The sequence below is a fragment of the Thermoascus crustaceus genome, assembly GCF_041956765.1.
Source record: "Thermoascus crustaceus strain CBS 181.67 unplaced genomic scaffold VTN00scaffold_1, whole genome shotgun sequence".
Lineage (NCBI taxonomy): Eukaryota > Fungi > Ascomycota > Eurotiomycetes > Eurotiales > Thermoascaceae > Thermoascus > Thermoascus crustaceus.
Window position 1 is genome coordinate 3,618,776 of NW_027192527.1, and position 19,073 is coordinate 3,637,848.

At 50.6% G+C, this 19,073-nt stretch overlaps 8 protein-coding genes across 8 annotated transcripts; 6 read left to right on the forward strand and 2 right to left on the reverse strand.

The window, feature by feature from the left end:
• Window positions 1–1,863: 1,863 nt before the first annotated feature.
• On the forward strand, window positions 1,864–4,538 carry VTN00DRAFT_1269 (uncharacterized protein; the record flags this gene model as incomplete). The annotated part of the gene is made up of 8 exons (XM_069427357.1): window positions 1,864–1,926; window positions 1,993–2,724; window positions 2,787–2,867; window positions 2,924–3,227; window positions 3,287–3,460; window positions 3,511–3,597; window positions 3,652–4,120; window positions 4,187–4,538. The coding sequence occupies 8 exons, from the start codon at window positions 1,864–1,866 to the stop codon at window positions 4,536–4,538; spliced, it is 2,262 nt and encodes a 753-aa protein (XP_069291971.1).
• Window positions 4,539–5,228: 690 nt separating this feature from the next.
• VTN00DRAFT_1270 (uncharacterized protein) lies at window positions 5,229–7,100 on the forward strand (the record flags this gene model as incomplete). The annotated part of the gene is made up of 3 exons (XM_069427359.1): window positions 5,229–5,482; window positions 5,565–5,861; window positions 5,960–7,100. The coding sequence occupies 3 exons, from the start codon at window positions 5,229–5,231 to the stop codon at window positions 7,098–7,100; spliced, it is 1,692 nt and encodes a 563-aa protein (XP_069291972.1).
• A 941-nt stretch (window positions 7,101–8,041) lies between these two features.
• On the forward strand, window positions 8,042–9,795 carry VTN00DRAFT_1271 (uncharacterized protein; the record flags this gene model as incomplete). The annotated part of the gene is made up of 6 exons (XM_069427360.1): window positions 8,042–8,170; window positions 8,233–8,318; window positions 8,621–8,681; window positions 8,769–9,069; window positions 9,137–9,231; window positions 9,454–9,795. The coding sequence occupies 6 exons, from the start codon at window positions 8,042–8,044 to the stop codon at window positions 9,793–9,795; spliced, it is 1,014 nt and encodes a 337-aa protein (XP_069291973.1).
• A 338-nt stretch (window positions 9,796–10,133) lies between these two features.
• On the reverse strand, window positions 10,134–11,433 carry VTN00DRAFT_1272 (uncharacterized protein; the record flags this gene model as incomplete). Its single annotated transcript, XM_069427361.1, has 6 exons — window positions 10,134–10,458; window positions 10,526–10,935; window positions 11,021–11,051; window positions 11,112–11,227; window positions 11,326–11,364; window positions 11,431–11,433. The coding sequence occupies 6 exons, from the start codon at window positions 11,431–11,433 to the stop codon at window positions 10,134–10,136; spliced, it is 924 nt and encodes a 307-aa protein (XP_069291974.1).
• Window positions 11,434–12,000: 567 nt separating this feature from the next.
• Window positions 12,001–13,016, forward strand: VTN00DRAFT_1273 (uncharacterized protein; the record flags this gene model as incomplete). Its single annotated transcript, XM_069427362.1, has 2 exons — window positions 12,001–12,114; window positions 12,183–13,016. The coding sequence occupies 2 exons, from the start codon at window positions 12,001–12,003 to the stop codon at window positions 13,014–13,016; spliced, it is 948 nt and encodes a 315-aa protein (XP_069291975.1).
• Window positions 13,017–14,420: 1,404 nt separating this feature from the next.
• Window positions 14,421–15,209, forward strand: VTN00DRAFT_1274 (uncharacterized protein; the record flags this gene model as incomplete). Its single annotated transcript, XM_069427363.1, has 2 exons — window positions 14,421–15,059; window positions 15,165–15,209. 2 exons carry the CDS (start codon window positions 14,421–14,423, stop codon window positions 15,207–15,209), a joined length of 684 nt encoding a protein of 227 aa, XP_069291976.1.
• Window positions 15,210–16,733: 1,524 nt separating this feature from the next.
• On the reverse strand, window positions 16,734–18,625 carry VTN00DRAFT_1275 (uncharacterized protein; the record flags this gene model as incomplete). Its single annotated transcript, XM_069427364.1, has 4 exons — window positions 16,734–16,832; window positions 16,890–16,974; window positions 17,036–18,199; window positions 18,282–18,625. The coding sequence occupies 4 exons, from the start codon at window positions 18,623–18,625 to the stop codon at window positions 16,734–16,736; spliced, it is 1,692 nt and encodes a 563-aa protein (XP_069291977.1).
• A 151-nt stretch (window positions 18,626–18,776) lies between these two features.
• Window positions 18,777–19,064, forward strand: VTN00DRAFT_1276 (uncharacterized protein; the record flags this gene model as incomplete). The annotated part of the gene is made up of 1 exon (XM_069427365.1): window positions 18,777–19,064. One exon carries the CDS (start codon window positions 18,777–18,779, stop codon window positions 19,062–19,064), a length of 288 nt encoding a protein of 95 aa, XP_069291978.1.
• Window positions 19,065–19,073: the final 9 nt, after the last annotated feature.

The following is a 19,073-nucleotide window of genomic DNA, read 5'->3' on the forward strand; positions in this document are numbered from 1 at the left end:
ATAAACGTCCTCGGACGTGTCTCTGGTCGATCCTGATGGGCCAGCGAGACAAGAGACAAGCTTTGTTTACACATTGGTCCCGTTTTTAAGGTAGCGATTAGGCTGGCCGCCCTGAGATCTACTTCCAGGGAGAATCCTCCTCAACCTGTCGTTCCTAGTTGTTGACGGGACTGTCACATCAACGCGCGGAAATATTCGGCGGACGGACGTCCTGGGCACCATCGATCATACGCAATACACAGTCAATCTCAACAATTATGGGGATTCAGAGGGACCTTCACCCCCCACTTGGAGACGTCGCTCCGTTCTACCCCATGGGGCCCCATGGAGAGAGTCCCGCGGCCATTTAGGGTCGCCCCATTCCCCGTGCTCGAGAGACCCTTTCTACAATTTCGTGGGCCTCGCAGACTGCACATTGGATCTACTTGTGGTTCTTTGATCAAGTATTGCCTGCCATTTCACTGACCCTGACAAATTGGAACGATGGCTGAAGGCATCTCAGGAGCGCCAGGTGCTCGCCACAATTCCGTGTCTCCTGAAGATATGAAGAAGGGTAATTTCGAGACCTCGACTCACCTTGAGAACATCTCAACAGACACTTCAAATCATGAAGGGGGTTTGGAATTTGGATCGGAGCCTCTCACGGAGAAATCGTTAATGTCATTAAGAAATCTTTTGTTATTATTATTACGTGTTCAATGATCAGAGTTGATGGGGTCTGGAGCGGGCACGAAGATAGACGTGATTTACTACTAGTAGTGTACTCCGTACAGCGGTCAGCGATCATCCATCCGATGGATGTACGCAGCGCCGCAGATCAACATTTTAAACCCGGTATGCTCCGTACAGTCCATGGTCTGTGGAGCATAGTCGTAATACCGCCGATCCGGACTTTTCACATTTGACAAAATCACGAAGTCCACTTTTTTTGATGTGTGGAAAGAATAGCAAAATATCTGCACAATCATGTGGAGAAGTGAATTGGAAGGGCAGGAAAGGTTCAGCAAGCGCTCAGCGGCTGTCACGGCAGGAACTGTACTGTTAAAAACTCAAATTGTGATGACAGGACTCTTCTACTGTGACTGTCCAAGGCATGTTTGATACATTATTGGAAGAGCAGGATGTCGTAGCTATCAAATCATAACAGTATATGGAAGAACTGCTGCTCGTGGGCAGCTGTGGAGTGGCGTCTTGTGTCGATGATTGGGCTCCTCACGGTATCTGCCATGCAAGACCAGACCATGCACAGCAACTCCGATAGACTTCTGCCAGATTTACTGGCACATGGAGTCGAGGTAGAGCATGGAAGATGAAACATGTGACGATAAGGTGGCTGGATCAATCTGCTGTCAAGTAAGCGCGTTTCCTGACGCGCTGCAGTCTGTTGATCTTGGTTCATGCAGCCGAAGGCGTTAACTTTTTTTCTTTTGCAGCGCTTACTGTACTACTGTACTCCATAGAGCCTTCCGGAACACCCGTGCATTGATTCGGCTAGTCATCAATGTTACATAACCTGGAGAGATCTTGGTGACTTGATCGCTTCGATGGTCGCTTCGAGTTGGTGGGATTTTTCTATCGCTCAGCGCACGCGACGATTGGCGGTCAGTCTCTCGTGTCAACCGTGCCGCTTCCCAGTTCTCCACAGGTAAACCCTGCGGCTCCAACTCCACCAACCGCCACTCACATCGAATATCGAGGTCTTGCTAACAATGCTTCTCATCCCAAAAAAAGACCGTCGTTGAACCGCGAGAACCACCATACCCTGAAGAAGGCACAAGGTGATTTCTTTCCGGGTCTATCGAGCCGCTCTTTCCCTGTGCGGCCACACGTGATATCGTTTGTACAAGTCCCCCATTACCCAATATGGAGGCGGAACTTCATGCGCAGATCCCTGGTCTTGACCATGTAATCTCAGAATACTCTGTGGTACGTGCTGCCAGAAAGTAACCATAAAGATGAAAGGGACTACGTACCCTGCTAATTCAACCTTAGGGCTATCTGACTCATGCCTCAAAAGCTTATGTTGAGGATACCGACCCAAATGCTCCTTCGCCACTGTCGGAGGCTGCCGACACTGTCACGGAGCTTCTGGTGTCGGCATCCGGGGATTTCTCATCCCAAAATGAGGAGGCTATACGCAACCTCGTGGAAAAGTTCATCTCCTCTTTAAGTTCTGCAGACGGGGTCGATGCGGAACGGAGGCAGATGCCGTTTACTGCCAAAAAGCTTGATCAGGCAATCAATGTGGGCTCTCAGCGAAACATCTCTTCCACTTTGGGACTTGCTGGTGCCACGGTCGATTTGGAGTCTGCAAACACCAGGAAGGTGGAATCTCGTGTAGACCGAAAGAAGCTCGAGAAGGCTGAGAGGAAGATTCGTGCCAAGCAGGAGAAGAAAGTTATGAAGAATGTGGAATATGAGGCCTCACGTCTTCTCAACCAACCTGACAGCACCCAGTCCTATGAGGAGTTCTTCATGGCTGTCAACCCTCTGCAAATGGGCCCCGAGTCACAAATGAAGAGCAAGGATATCAAGGTGGACGGAATTGATATCTCCATCGGTGGCAAGCGCATATTGACAGATACGTCTCTAACACTGGCTTATGGCCGGCGGTATGGTCTCGTTGGTCAGAACGGTATAGGAAAGAGTACTCTGCTCCGCGCCTTGAGTCGTAGAGAAGTGGCAATCCCTACCCACATTTCTATCCTGCACGTGGAACAGGAGGTAGGTTGATATAGGGATAACTGTCGGTGCTTTCTAGTGTTCACCGCTAACTGGACGTATAGATCAGAGGTGATGACACACCAGCTTTGCAAGCTGTTCTAGACGCCGACGTGTGGCGGAAACATCTCCTCGCAGAGCAGGATGTTAGTTCTACTATTTTATGAGCATATAGGAGGCTTAGTACTGACTTGACCGGTAGAAAATCAACAAGAAGCTTGCAGCCATCGATGAAGAGCGATCTAAGATGGCGGATACCTCTAAGGACGCAGCTAAGCTTGATCACGAACGTGAAGGTCTCGATACGACCTTGAGTGACATCCACGCAAAACTCGCGGAGATGGAATCCGACAAAGCCGAGTCTCGCGCTGCCAGCATTCTGGCAGGTCTTGGCTTCTCTCCCGAGCGACAGCAGTACGCAACCAAGACTTTCTCTGGAGGATGGAGAATGAGACTGGCCTTGGCTCGGGCTCTATTCTGTGAACCAGATCTTCTTCTGCTCGACGGTCCGTGGATCTACAATGATTGCTGTTGAGAGGAAACTATATATGCTAACACCTTGCAGAACCCTCGAACATGTTGGATGTGCCGTCGATTACCTTTTTATCAAACTACTTGCAATCATACCCCAGTACTGTGCTTGTGGTTTCTCACGACAGAGCCTTCCTCAACGAAGTGGCAACGGATATTATTCACCAGCACTCAGAAAGACTAGACTACTACAAAGGAGCTAACTTCGGTAATGTTGTCCGCATATGCAAGTTTGCGAGTCATGCTGACTCTTTATAGACTCCTTTTACGCCACGAAAGAAGAGCGGAGAAAGAACGCCAAGCGGGAATACGAGAAGCAGATGGCAGAGAGAGCACATCTGCAAGGTCAGTTACTTTCACCAGAGTTTAAAGTTCTCTTTCGCTGACGATTGTTACCAGCCTTCATTGATAAATTCAGATACAATGCGGCCAAATCATCAGAAGCACAGTCTAGGATTAAGAAACTCGAGAGAATGCCGGTATTGCAGCCTCCAGAGAACGAGTATACCGTGCACTTCAAGTTCCCCGAAGTCGAGAAACTTTCGCCACCTATTGTTCAGATGTCCGATGTCTCCTTTGGCTACTCAAAAGATAAGCCTCTTCTTAAGCATGTCGACCTCGATGTTCAACTCGATTCCCGCATTGGAATTGTCGGACCCAACGGGGCCGGTAAGACCACGGTTCTGAAGTTGTTGATCGGTCAGCTTCAGCCCACCAGTGGCTTAATAACTCAGCACCCGAGACTGCGTATTGGCTTCTTCGCTCAACACCACGTCGATGCACTGGACCTGACTACCAGTGCGGTTGGCTTTATGGCGAAGACGTTCCCGGGAAAGACGGATGAGGAGTACCGGAGACACTTGGGAGCGTAAGTCCTAACTCCAGGAGTCCTTTGTAGGATGGAGGTGGCGTTCATTTACTGACAGGTGCGTAGGTTTGGCATCACTGGCATGACTGGGCTTCAGAGAATGGAGTTGCTATCCGGTGGTCAGAAATCACGTGTGGCTTTCGCCTGTTTGTCTTTGACAAATCCTCATATCCTCGTTCTCGACGAACCATCTAACCATCTGGATATCGAGGCCATGGACGCCCTATCGGAAGCGCTGCAGAAGTTCCAAGGTGGTGTCTTGATGGTCTCCCACGATGTGACATTGTTGCAGAACGTGTGCACTAGTCTCTGGGTCTGCGACAAGGGAACTGTCGAGAAGTTTGATGGGGATGTTAACGCTTACAAGAAGAAGATCACTGCACAGGCAAATGAGGCTGGTGTTGCCGTGGCCCACTAGATGAAATTGGGTTGATCATAAGATAGTTGAATAAAGAAAGCAGAGTACTGCTTCCGTCACTTGTTGTCTCTTGTTTACTAGAAGCTAGCTATTGGCTTTAAGCATCACAGCAGTCCAGGCCCGTATCCGAGTATGAATTAACTGACTGCAGACGTAGCCACAAGGGTATAAGGGGCTTTAGTACTTTTGACGGGGTAGAACGTTGACTTCGATTATTATTGCCGTACACTAGGTTGCCATAGGTATCTTTCGGCACGCCCTGTTCAAGCCACTTAGCCTGCCGCTTTTGCTATATTTCAATCTGGGCTGGCTTTGTCTAGGGTCTGTAACCTATCATAGTGTCCAGGTACCCTCCAGTGGCTTCAAAGTCATGTGGTTATAGAATAGCCATCCGCCAAGACAGTAGGTAGCAGGGGAGGGGGGTGACAAAAGGTATGGCAACCTAGGAACGAAGTGATTATGCACGTGACACATCACCTGTCCAAATTAGGAACTGACGCAGGTGACCCGGGCTCCCTGACCGCCTCAAGGCCCTGACGTCGTACGGAGCTGTAGGCTACTAAGATCAGCTACCTAATCTATGGCGACAAGGGACAAGGTGGATCACGCGGCGGCTTAGGCTTTCATACATATACCTCCCCGTGCTCCCTGCGGAACGGAGCATGTTATACAGTCCATGCGACTTCCCGTATGCCAACAGATGGATTTGACGCTACTCGTGCGACCGAGCAAGAAATAGAGCTTCAAGCCATGGCTGCCGGCCACGCCAACGAGAGGATTGGGGTCGAGGCGCCGTTACTCGTCGCGAACAACGCCGATGTTCATGACCGGCGAGGCGATCACGATGAGCCATTGCAGAATCGAAAGTCGAAGGGATCTGGTGACCGGTTCATTTGGGCTTTGACCTTTTCTGCTGGAGTCAGCGGGCTTCTCTTCGGTTACGAGTATGGATACCGCCTAATTATCCGTTCTCTATCTGCCACAATTAGTATAGATAACCGTGGTTGACGTTCCTGCTTTATGTAGTACCGGAGTAATTTCCTCGACGCTCGTTTCTATCGGTTCTGATCTGTCCCACCGACCCCTTACCACCCTCGACAAGAGTCTGATTACATCGTGTACGAGTCTGTTTGCTCTGATCGCTAGTCCCCTGGCCGGAGTTCTGGCAGACAAACTGGGCCGGAGGAGGGTTATCCTGGTTGCGGATGCTCTTTTCGCCATTGGCGCGTTATGGCAAGCCCTCACGGGCAGCGTATGGGGCATGATAGGCGGACGGAGCGCCGTTGGGTTGGCAGTTGGCGGCGCAAGCTTGGTTACACCCTTGTAGGTGATCCTGGGAGGAGTCGCATACATCGACAGTATGGATGGGTGAAAATATTTTAGTCCATAATCGCTGACCGGCCTTGATAATCTGCATCTAGGTATATTTCGGAGTTGGCCCCTTCTGAAATGAGAGGAAGGCTGGTGACTATCTTGAGCTTGTTCATTACCGGTGGTCAGGTCATTGCCTACGTAGTCGGCTGGCTATTCTCATCTGTGTCGGGAGGATGGCGCTGGATGGTTGGTCTTGGGGCTCTTCCAGCCTTCTTCCAGCTTGCTATTCTTGTCCTCCTGCCTGAAACCCCTCGATGGCTGGTCCAAGCTGGCTACGAAGTTGAAGCTAAAAAAGTCTTGGGTAGGGTATACGGAAGTGGCTTGGACAGTGAGCGTATAGCCGAGCGTATCTTCCGGGACATTGAGAGGGAAGTTGCGGATGAAGAGGAAGAGATGGGCTATAACAAGCCTTCAGGCTCCAGCATGGGGTGGTTCGATCAAGCGGTTCAGAGGGTTTCGGAATTGTTCCGCGTTGGAGGAAATCGACGAGCCTTAACGATCGCGATGATGTTGCAGGGACTGCAGCAACTTTGCGGTTTCAACAGCCTCATGTATTTCTCCGCGACTATTTTCTCCTTACTTTCTTTCTCCTCCCCGACTCTGACGTCGCTATCCGTCGCCATGACAAACTTCCTCTTTACCCTCCTCGCTTTTTCCTTGATTGACCGCATAGGCCGGCGACGTATTCTTCTCTACTCGATTCCAGTCATGATCCTCTCGCTGTTTACCTGTGCATTTGCTTTCTCCTCCCTGGATATGCCGAAGACATCATCGGATCCTCAGGCAAAAGTCGTGAGTGATTCGAACAGCAGTCCATTCCTTCCAGTAACTATTCTTCTGTCGTTGATTGTTTATACCGCCTCATACGCCTGTGGTCTGGGCAACGTGCCTTGGCAGCAATCGGAGCTTTTCCCCTTGAACGTGCGCTCTATTGGCTCCGCGCTTGCTACGGCCACAAATTGGGGCTCGAACTTCATCGTGGGACTGACTTTTCTGCCGATGATGGAATGGATCTCCCCCGGCTGGACCTTCATTGTCTATGCGGTAGTATGCGCGGCTGGCTGGGTCGGTGTGTGGGCAATCTACCCTGAGATGAGTGGAATGGGCTTAGAAGAGGTCAAGGGACTGTTGGCAGATGGATGGGGGGTTAAAGAAAGTTTGAGGAGACGGAATCTTCGCATGGACTAGGAACCAGTTATGTGAGATTTTTCATCATCAAGCTAATTTGCATATTCTCTTTATCTTCTGATACTTTAATTTAAGAGTTAACTTCTCAGTAGTCTTCTCTTTCAGTTATGAACAGAGCAAGTAGTCCTCTGAAAGAGCTGCTGCACCCAACCTGATGCAGGGAGCGAAGAGGCAATATACGAACCGTATAACACGGCGTACAGAGTGCAGAACCAGGTGACATAGTAGGGTTGACCTTTGAAATGTGAAACTGCTCCCAGTAGACGGGAGCTTTTATATCCGAATCCTTAAGGATGCATCCCTGCGGAGCCCGTCTTGTGCATTTGTGATGAGCAATGCTTCCGCAGTGGCCATACCCCAGTGTCAAATCTCTGAATATAACCTTAGATGAAACACGGAGCTTGAAGAAGCCAAGGCGCGGTATTGACTATTATATTGCAGAGAACAAGGACATCTCTCTCCCGTTGTTTCCATTGTTCTCTCCATTGAACAACAGCCAGGCTTATGTCCATTACAGGCACCTGTAGGACATCACGGATTCTATAGTTACCAGAGGCATAACTTTTGGTCATTCCGCTCAGCTGATACACATTGAAGCCTCTGGAGTGCCGCTGTCATTTGCCTATTGACACTGGTCTTGACTGAGAACAATGTGGTTACTACTCGGTTACCGACAATCTATTCTCACATCTCAGCTCAGACGCATCTGAAGAAGCGTCATCCGGTTATTATTGCTTTTTCTCTTGTTCATCCATGTCCTATGAGGCCCTATCTCGCAAGCAGATCCTCTTTCGCTGCATCGAAACTGCCTTGTAAAAAAAGTTCCACTTCATTTTCACGACATTCTATCTTTTTGGAAAGTAGTACCTCACCAACTCCATTCCTTATTAACCTGTCTTGGGCTTCTTTTGCCATTATCTCGTAGCTATTCAATTAGCAAAATGGAAGACCTTCCAATGGATTATACAATTTCGAGTCCTGAGGATAGCTCGATTCTGTCCGATATCGCAGACACGGACTGGACTCTGGATCTTGAGGCGCTCAACCCTTTCTCAAAATTACCAACTGAGGTTCGATTTACCAGTTCCTCCATTTGCAATCCAGGTGCTAATGGGTCTGCTTGCCGTCTCAGATTATCCAGTACATCGCGTATCTTCTGCCAGACGACGCTGACCTTTCAAGCTTCATTTCAACATGCACGTTTCTCGCCGAGAGAGTGTTGCCACTTACACTCTTCTATCTGGCGCAAGCGGTCCAAGGACCGATATGACATGCCTTACGAACGATCTTCTACAGAGATTAAGATAGAATACAAGATACGCGCCATTGTCCTGCCGCAAAAGATCTCCTTCAAAATCGGAGAAAGGAAGCGCAAACTCTATGGTTGGAGGTTGTCACGACTATGCTCCTAGAATCCTTTTGTTCATCGTCACATACAAGCAGCACGCCACCCGCTTCTAAGAACTCGATAGGATCCGCGAGGTACTCTCAGATTCTGACTTCATGAAACGACCTGTCAGTGGCTACAGCAGCCGTCGCGCGAAACGCTCCCCATCGGACTTATTCTGCGCTGTGCAGCTGGTGAGGGGAGACCGACGATCTTGACAATTTCTCTGGTCTTTTAAAGCATAGTGAAAAGCTGACTGACTGGGCCTCACCTTTCTCTAGTGCCTGACCTACCTATGTCTAGACCTTTCAATGTCTTACCGTTGCTTACGAACCGACTACGATATCGGGAGCGTTTACTCCTACGGGCTCACCTCCAACCAGCCGCTTGTCCCAGTTGGCAAATTGGACTTGGAAAAGCTACTGCATATTCGCAACTTCTGGCAGCGTCACCTCACCAATCCCGATGAAGGGACATTTTACAGCTCGCTTGAGAGCCTCCCTGAGAGCCAGAGACCAAAATCCTGGGAATGTGCCGTGGGAATGAGCACAGAGCTGAAGACTCTGTGGCTGGGACATTACTGTAAGTGACGGGCCACGGCCTTCATCCCAACGCGTGTGAATGAGGGTAATCTGAGTCATGATCATAGCTTGCATCCATCCGTACCCAAAAACGCTGAGCAGTCTCGAAGACCGTCGGACGTGCGGAGATCTGGATAGTCACTGGACACATGCTCTTCCCCTGGTATGTCGGCCGTGTTCCTGAACCCTTAAGGAAACAAGCATCGAAATAGAACTAACTCCCCCTCTCTTTTCCCCCCTTTTAGTCCCTCCATCTTATTCCTGACTCGAACCCCCTGAACTGGCCAACGGCATTCGACATCATTATTCCGATCCTGGGCACCGAGTCTACCCGTACCTACTTCCGTGGCGTCCAGCGCTTTTACCAGATCACTGACAACTCTAGCTTCCTCGCCCGCGGGTTCACAGAGCCCATTTCATCGCCGCAAGCTACATCCCCGGTTGGACCCGTATTTGCTTCGTAATCTACGATGCGGACCGTAAGTTCCTGAAACTGATCCCCCAAGATGACGAGCAAGAAGAAGAAGCAGCGCGTGATAAGGTGGAGGAGCAGGAGCTTGGGTGGCTTCCGGAGGAAGAATGGCCGCCCGTCGATTTGGAGTTGCAGTTCAATTGGATTTTTGGATACGAAGGAGCGACGCTGCCTGGGGGGAGGATCATGATGGGACAGTGGATTGACATGAGGGAACCGAGCACCACTGGACCCTTTATTTTTTGGGATACGTGAGCTGAATTTTGTTGGGGGATTTTTCTTGTGCATAATTTGGGGTTCAAAACTGCATTTTATCATCCCGAAGGAAAGAGCTGAAAGCGGGAGCATTTCCTTCAAAATGTTTTATCTTGAGCTTTCTTTCAATATTACATCTTTGTTTTTCTACCTAACCAAAATTATTTCACTGGGCATAGGAATGAAGCATGTAGGTGCGCAGACAGTGAGAAAAATGTTTACTTTTCCATATCCGGATACAATATGGATGTCTAACAAGCAACGCTTGGGTAAAAAAAAAGAAGAGACAAAGATACAAGGAAACAGGCCCGACCGCCCAAGGAAACTAAATAAAGTCCTTACTCCTCAATATCCTTTACCTTTTCCCACTGGCCCTTCAGATTCTCCTTCCACAAGCTGACCTTGTTGTCGCCGCCGCTGACGGCAAGAATGTTTCCGCTGAGGCTCCAGCTGACCCTCCACAGCACCGTGTCGAACTCGAGCTGCTGGCTGGTCCACTGGCCAGGGTCCGAGGCGTCGGAAGTCCAGATGCGGACAGTCTTGTCTTGAGAGGCGGAGGCGATGTACGACTTGGAGAGGATGCTTGGCGACCAAGCAACGTCACGAACCCAGTCTGTGTGGCCTTCGAGGGTTTGGGTGAGGGTGTAGGACTTGGTTTCCGGGCTGATTAAGGTAAGATAACTGTCAGTATAGATAAAAAAAAGACAGGGACGGTCGAGCATCAACATACTTGTAATCCCAGATCTTAACTGCGCTGTCACTTCCACCGGTGACGAACCTCCTCTGCTGGCCAGGACCAGGGTTGGCGTTTATCAAGCTTCCGGGCGATGCGGCAGGAGCCCAGCTGACAGCGTTCACGCCCATTCCGTGGGCATGGAAGATTTGGTGGGTCCAGCTGTTATCACGGAACTCGAGGACACTGACATGGCCGTCCGAAGAAGCGCAGGCGAGGAGACAACCACTCTCATGTGGTGCCCACGAGACCATGTTCACCGAGGCAGTGTGGAGAGAAAAATCGAAGACTTTGCTCCATGAGCTGCCGGTGGCGGGAGATGTCGTGCTCAGGGGTTGTTCACGCCAAATAAGCACCTTTCCATCGTACGAGGAAGAAGCCAGGATCGTGCCGAATTTCGGATGCGCCTACATATTCCATATCACCCCCAGTCAGAACCATATAAAAGAATTCTCGAAAGGTCTTTCAGGCAAAATATGGACTTTCACGTACCCATGCGACGCACCACACTGCGCCTTCGTGCCTTGACACGCTCAGTGTCAGCGCTCGCCATCAATTAATGAGCTTGGGACGTTTAACTCACCCTTTCAGGGTCTCAACCAATCGATGTGTGTCACCCTCAATCTCGAATATCTTTATCGTTTTGTCAGAGGAGCAAGTCGCCAGTCTCCGGCCATAGTAGTCCAGGCCGGCATCGTGCTAGAAACGGAAGAAGCGTTAGTCGCACAAGGCCAGAGAGTAGTGCGCAGGTAACCGGCAGCGGGGGCATGCTGAGGAAAGGGTCAAGCAAAGCCTACAATCATGTCATCGTGACCAGAATTGGAGATTACTTGCGCCTGGAGTCTCGCGTAGATGGGTTAGTGAGGCACGCGCATGGGGTGGAAAAGGCGAGTCCAACTGACCATCTTTGCTTTGCACACAAAGGAAAGAAGAGGAGGGCCTTGTCCTCGTTCCTCGTTCCTCTAGACCTGTCTGGAGCAGCGGTTGGAGATGGCGGCGTGTGGTTGATCTGGGGAGGAAGAGCAGCTAGCAAGGGCAAGATGGGGGAGCCAAACACGGCCAGACTGTCCGCTTCGGCAGACGGACTCAAAGCTGTCCTGTAGAGCCTCACGGGGCGATCTTATCTTATCGATCTCTGGGAACCGAGTCACACTCCGCCCCGGTCACGCTCTTTCCCCTTCGCCGCGCCCCACGTGAGACAGCCTCGGTCCGCGTCGGACCCCCCTCAGCGCTCGCCGCATCTTTTGTCTCCGTTCACTCTCTCGTCTGCCTCCTTTGCTCTCCAACCTCCCCTTCTGCTCCTCCTACTTCTTGCAGAGTATTGTATATTCCTTCCTCTCATCCTCCTTTCCTCTTCCTCTGAGAGTTGCCATTGTCCGATATCCTCTTTGCATATTCATCAATCTCCGCATTCACATACCTACCATCTTTCCATATAAAGCATCTCTGTTCTCCGTGCCCCAGTGACCATCATGGCCGACGCTCTTTGCGGCCCATCAAACGCGCTTCAGAACCTCCAAAAGCATGCGTCTGTCGACCGGACGCTTCAGCAGGATCGATTGACTTCTCGCCAGTCACCTTCCCAGGTAAGCATCCTCGGGAGATCCTGGTCCTGTTGTTTGAGACTTTCAAGCGGCTAAATCCTCCTTACTAGGGTTTTCGCTCTGAAAACCCCAATGCAGGCATCCTGGATTCTGAATTTGAGGCTTTCGAGGCCCATCAGGCTGGACCACCGCTTTCCAACCTTCAACATGCAGGACCCTTAGTTGCTCCCGGCCATCAGTTCCCCATGATATCTCCTGCGGAGAGCTCTGACTGGGCGGCAGACTTCCAAAGGTTGCAGCTGTCAGGTCCCTCGCATCCGGGCCCTCAGCATCAGTTTCGAACGGAGGCTCCACTGAACAGAGCTGCCCATGGCGGCTGGCAGAATGAGTTTATGCAACAACGACAGCAGCAGAGAGCTTCTTCTCATCAGCAGATGCCGTTTCATTCACAAGGCTTTCAACCGTCTTTCAGGCCTAGTTATCCTATGGAGGCGTCCATGATGAACAATTTCCCTACATACCAGGACTCTCCACAGACCCAACATCAGCCACAGGCTGAGACCTTTGATGAATCTGCTTTTGAGGCTGCATTCGAACAGGCTAGGGCAGAGATGGAAAGGCAGGAGAATACTGCTGCGGAGCAGAACGCTACTGAGACGGCCGCTGAACCATTGCAGGCGGATTCGACTTTGCCTGCGGAAAATCTAGAACCAATAAGGATTGGTTCAGATACAATTCCATATGTGGACAAGAAGGATGCGACAGCTCAAGGGGACGACTCGGATGAGCTTGCGAAGACAGCGGGACAGTTGCTCGACAGTGTCAGTCACGATCAGAACGAAAAATTCAAACAAAGCAACTTCCTCGCCCTGATGCGCCGGATACGTGATCGGGAGGTCCGCGTCGAGGGCGACGAATTCCGCGAAGTCAGTAACATTCCGTAAATTTTTCAAATTTTCGGGAGGCGTCGCATGACTGCTGGTATAACTTTTGGCTATCTGAGTAGGCTCTTGTTCTTGCTAATAGGTCTCTAGACCCTGCAGCCTCTACATCCCGGGGGAAAGTACTATCCAAGGGACCAATATCCACTGCCAAAATTTCAGGCCGAGATGACGGGGGCCAGAGTCACCGCCGACGACATCAGTAAGTTCGACGATGTGGAGGAGTCAAGTGCACTTTCTTCCAAATTCGGCCCCTCTTCATCCGCGACAGAGACAGAGAGACCTGACCCTGTGTGGAAGATCAGCTAGACCTCCAACACGGCGTTTCCGATGGCACGGGGAGTAGCGGTGAGGGTGCTACGGGTGAGGCGCGGCTTACGGATGCCGTTGGGGTTGGGTCTCTCGCTGGATCTGGAGATCTCTACGCAGGATGGGAGCGGAGCAGGGGCCTGATTGACCATCGCATTGTATATCCGGCGTCCTGCTTTTTTAGGAAGGATTTAGAAGCGCATGGTCTGGCTTAGAGAGGGTTTGATACAGGATACGCCTTGGAAAAGCTCATTTTGATGATGATGTATCGATTAGACCTGCATGTACATACGGCTTGCATGAAACACTGCTGCGGCAGTTATTTACACGGTTCTTGACATGGAGTCAACCGTCCAGAAACTGTGCGATGCTGTATGTCCATTTCGCCATCCCAGCTGTTGAAAGCATTAGTTCGCAGTAGGAGAGTGTGTGCCATGTCCCTTCCCGGCAAGTATTGTGGTGCAAAGACCGATACATACATCAGAGGGAGAGAAAGGGAATGTAAATGATGTGACAGTGGTGTGTTATTGATGCCCAGAGAAGGCAGGGATGCGTCTCATGATGCCGGGCACGAACAATAAGAGGCGTCAATGGGCCACAATAGCAACACCAAACGGGCCCGGTCAATAGCAAAACGACCGCTGTCTCCCTGTCAACGGCGTCTGAAAATGGACGGCCTTTGATCCGGCCGCCTGAGTTGATTGTCGATGGTGTTGCACGGGCTGAATGCCCTATTGATGTACATGCCCTGTCCCTTTCGTTTGGAAACAAAGTGCTTACTCTGCATGCATGTAACGCTCCTATTCATGATCTGCCTTTCTATTGTCCGGGATGGCACCCGGCCTATGTCTTTGCGTCGATCCCTGCTCCCTTCTCTTCTCTTCTCTGTCATCCTGTTTTTCTCTGCCTTTCTGAATCTGTCATAGATTAATCTCCAAGGAGGAGGTAAAGAGGTGTGAAAAAGTGCTTCTGTTAGACTACTTCCTTTTTTCTTGTTTCTCCAGAACTCTGCTTTGAAACTGTGAGATACATATTACGTCTCTGCTGTTTCAATATAAGCGTCCGTCAATATCCGCTTGTTTCAACGTTCTGTTCAGTATGCAACCTCCATCAGATGCTTTTGGTCACCAATGCCGCAAGCTGGCAGAGGTCCTGGCGGACCTGCGGAACCGGGCCTCTTCCTCTTCCACGACGGCTCCGCCCCCGCCATATTCGGTAAATGCCGCTGCGATTCCAATCAGAGACGATACATTTAGCGACGTCGACTGCGAAGATGAGGAAGACGGCGTGGCTGATGCAACTATCACGCCCATCACCATCAAGATCGATGCATCGATCAGCATTGTCGGCCATGGGAACACGGTCGTCATCCAGTCCGGCTCTAGTTCCAGCGCCAGTACTACAGGAGCAGGTACTACTGGATCGATGACTTCTGCTTCCCAGATGACTTCGTCCCAGGCGCAATTTGTCGAACCCCAGCAGCAACTGCTGCAGCACCGCCAGGCCACGTTGACCCAACTCGCCACATCCGTCATCGACGCCCTTAATGCGTCCCGTCTTCTGGAAGATAGGGCACATGGTAGATGTCGACCGATAGAGCTCAACATCAACACGGGCATCCGTATACAAGGGAGCAGGAACGTCGTGTGCGCCCGTGTCCCCGATAGAACGGCCAGCAGAAACGCGAAGGCAAACGAGGATGATAATAGCCTCGGGAGGAAGAGAAGAGCCCAGTCGGTATGTATTTCTACGCCTGTGTTTATGATGCTACTCACGCAATAAATCAATATATTATACATGGAACCAATGCATGTAGCTAACGCAGAACGTTCTATTATCCAGGAACCGGCTGAGATCCCTAAGCCAAAGAGACTTCCTCCGCCATGAATATGTCCACCCTGTTATATGTATGCATGCATGCAACGCACGTCATGTCAGAGGGTTTATCGACCTGTACGAAGATATTCGCAATTCAACAGCATATGATGTTATTGCGTATCTTGTCTCATAAACCCTCATAACGGCCTTCTCTGCATTGTTTCCGACACACGCGGCTGGCCATCAGTGTCCTAACTACTACAATTTGACCTTTACGTGGATATTACGACCCCATTCGCTCGATTGTGGTAGAATTAGATCCGAAAAGTATTCAAGGAGAACGATAGCCTCGGCGAGGTCATCATTTTCCATGCAATTCAGTGTTGTACCTTTAAGGCATTTTCTTCTATTCAGCGTATTAGCCATTGTCACGGTTTCTTTTCTTTTGTAACAGATACCCGAAATGTCGTGGAGAAGAATAGACCACTTTAATAGTTAAAAATTGCATTCTTTTACGTTTTTATCAAGTATACTGAAGTAAGCTTCATGCTTGAATGCTCTCAGCACTTATTTTTGTCATTAGCTGACGTTGCATGCAAATTGACAAAGAAAGCAGACAAAGGATATGTGTTAGGGATCTATGGTCCCTTTATGAAACATGTAGCAGTAAGATAACAGAAACACACAAGAGAAACTCAAATGATGATTTCAAATCATAAAAAGGTCCGTAGGCCTGTCTCCTTGCCTCGTCCCCGTTACAAATGTTAAAAATACAGGCACGTTGGGCAAATACTAGCACTATATAAATTTGAACTACACATTGTTAGACTGTGTGGCTAGGCTAGACGAGGGCATGCGCGACTAAGTTAGGTAGGTAGGTAGTATACTAACTACTGTACACCAAAGCAAGAAAGAAGGGAAAAAAGGTCCACTACCCAGAAGAGAGAAAGAGAGAAGCAACTCGACTCACACCCGATCCCGGAAGACGGAAGAAGAACCGAACCTAGTAGTAGCCCCCCCGTTCTAGAAGAAAAAGAAAAAGAAAAAAAGGAACAAAAATATAAGATGCGAAATGCATCCCGTCTAATTGAATTGCTCATTCCCCTATCAAATCAACTGAAATGGGGGCGTGGGTGAGCAAGCAAGAATTTCGCCGCTCACCGTACAGTTAGACAAAGCCAAGGATGAAAGAGGAAGGAAGTGGAGGAAGAAAAAGGGTGTAAAAGAGATAAAGAGAAAAAAGATTCTAATGCCTAACAAGTACCATGCCTCCAAATTCACCTGTTGGATAGCCTGAACTGAATGTTTGGGGGGGAAAAGCAGATGCACGCAGATAATGCATATGCCGACGGCTTCAAATGCTCGAAGGGAAGAAATTGTGGATAATATATTAGTCCACGGAAAGCCAGCTTCGTATGGATCATCATAGGCAAACGGGGAAACAAATGACCTATACATGTAAAATTAGAGTGGTTAGATATGCCATTTACGAAAAAAGCGGCGATAGTTCCAGTGCTTACTGTTATGTCGTAAACAATGTCCTTAAGGCACTAAGTCATGCGATCAGAAGTATGGCTGTGCAGAAATAGGTCGTCATCGGCCAAGGGGCATGTCATGACGGTGCAGGTCTTTCGACCACTCGGGCGTGACCTTGTCACGTTCGTAGAGAAGACCGCAGTTGTGGCAGAGAGTCTGTAAGACTGTGAGCCATGATCTTTACAATTCTCGGAAGGTTGTATGCGCTCTTACCCTTGGACCGGCTGGACCGTCTCTCACTGCCCAAACGGACGTTCCCCAAACCATACAGTTGGCACATCTCCAGTTTTGTCGCTCCCTAAAGGAAAAGGAATGGTCAGCAGGGTAACTTTCTAAGCCAACGTAAGGGTGCAACTAACCAGTCAGTCAATGTACCACCACCCCCTCCGTATCCAGCGCCGGACCCTGTATCTGGAGTCCCTCGTGCTCCAGGCGTACCTCCTCTGGCCAGGGGACTGAGACTGCGGAAGCGCCTCTTCCGTTTGCTCCTCTCACCTCTGCCCAGCGTTTCACCGTCAGGGACATCGAAATAGCCACCGCCAGCTTGCCTCGAAGTATCTGGCGTGATACCAGCTGTGGAAGAGAATCTTGCCGTCTCTCTCCGAAGGCGTCTGATCTGCCGCTCCCTATCACCTTCGCGTTTTTCGATTTCTTCCTTGGATAATGTCTCAACCTTAGGCTCCCACTCATCTCCTAATCCCTCGGGGTCATATCGCCATCCAGCTTCAGCGCCATTCGCAGCCTGGTTGTCGATTTCATTCCCGTAGCCACCCATGCCGCTAATAAGGCCACCGCTTTCGCACACTTCTTTCTTCAGCTTTAAGACGGCTTCGTAGATGCCGTGCGCAATTGCACTGACCCATTCTCCGCCCAAACCAAGGTCAGCACATGTCACCTTCGCAAACTCCTCCGCCATCCCTGGTGGATGAAGAAGGGACCACTCGAACTTGTCTGTGTACAGTTTGTTCTGGAGGTTGATGTTAAGATTGATTATGCATCTGTATGCGTCATCAGGGTTCAGTATACTATCATTGACAAGGGGCTCCTTGGTCACTCCGTTCGCTTTGCTATCGGGAGTTGCGGCATGTGTGGGGGCTGGAGTGGTCGAGACGTCTCTCGTACCCGGGGCAGCACCGGTGGGCTGCTTGGTTTGGGTGTTTTGGAATAAAGGATGTAATGCCACACCAGCATACTCCTCCAGTTGTTGGCGTATTTGGTTGGCAATCGCCTGAGTCATGGCCTGCGGGTTGGGCAGGTCTAGATCGCGAACAAAGCCTGTCGCAAACTCCTCCGGCGTCGCCAGCGCCTCGTGGAGGTTCCAGAGAAAGGTATCCTTTATCCGATATGCAGGTGCCGGATCTGGTCTTCTGTATCCTGGGAGCGTCGGGTTGAGGCCGGGTTCCATGACCCCTCGAGGCATCGGGAACGGCTCCAAGGGTTGATGCGCTGGGACCTCGAGATCAATTCGGATGGGAATGAGGGTGAGGGGCAACTGTGCCTGAATCTGCAACTGGTCCGCACAACTGCAAAAGGCAAGATAATGGGTTAGCCAACGCGCAACGCTGCAAAATATAAGAGAAAACAGGATTGCAGTAGAAAACGTACGCTGGTCTCAGCATCCTCTTGATCATCCAATCTCGGAATATCCCTTGGACTTGAACGGGAGCATGGATCTCCTTCCCCAGTTTCTCCGCCATAGGGGTTTTGTCCAGAGTCGACTCGTCCCGTCGAAGACTTCGCAGACCAGTTGGTCTGCGGGGACCCTCGCTGTCCTCGAAATCATCATCATCGAAGCCGTCTTCTGCGTAGTTTATTGCAGTGGTACCGCGCTTCGTCGTCCGTGAGGGGACGGTAGCTTGTGTTGGAGGGAGTACAGGCGTAAGCAACGCGTTGCCATACTGGCGCACGCGCGGGGGATACGAGGTAATATAACCTCTGACGGGGGACATGATGGGCGCTCAGTCCCTCTGGGACATGACCCTTCTAGGGCGTTGAAAGTCGAGATGAGGCCGGATGCGCAGACAGCTCGTGTAGTTCTGGAAGGGCGAACGCCTGCGAGGTCGCAGATGCGATTGAAAGGTTTGACGGCTGTGCGCAGAGATGGAGCTGAAAAGGGCGCAGGCCCAGCGGATCGCGAGAAGGGCGAAGAGATTGGAGAAAAGCGAATCCGTCGCGGTCGTCGCGAAAAAAACAGACAGGGCGGGTGGTGATCGCCGGTCGAGCTCCCGGACGCAGCGCTGCTCAGATGCTTCTTTGATGGATCTCGCCGTTCGGTCGCGTCTTCCCTGCGCAGGGCCGCTGCTCGCCACTAGTCCCGCCCGGGCAAGGCGCGCCCTGTCAGATCACGTGACGAACTTGCTCCCCGGATTCCGCGATCCTAGTGCCTAGGCACATCTA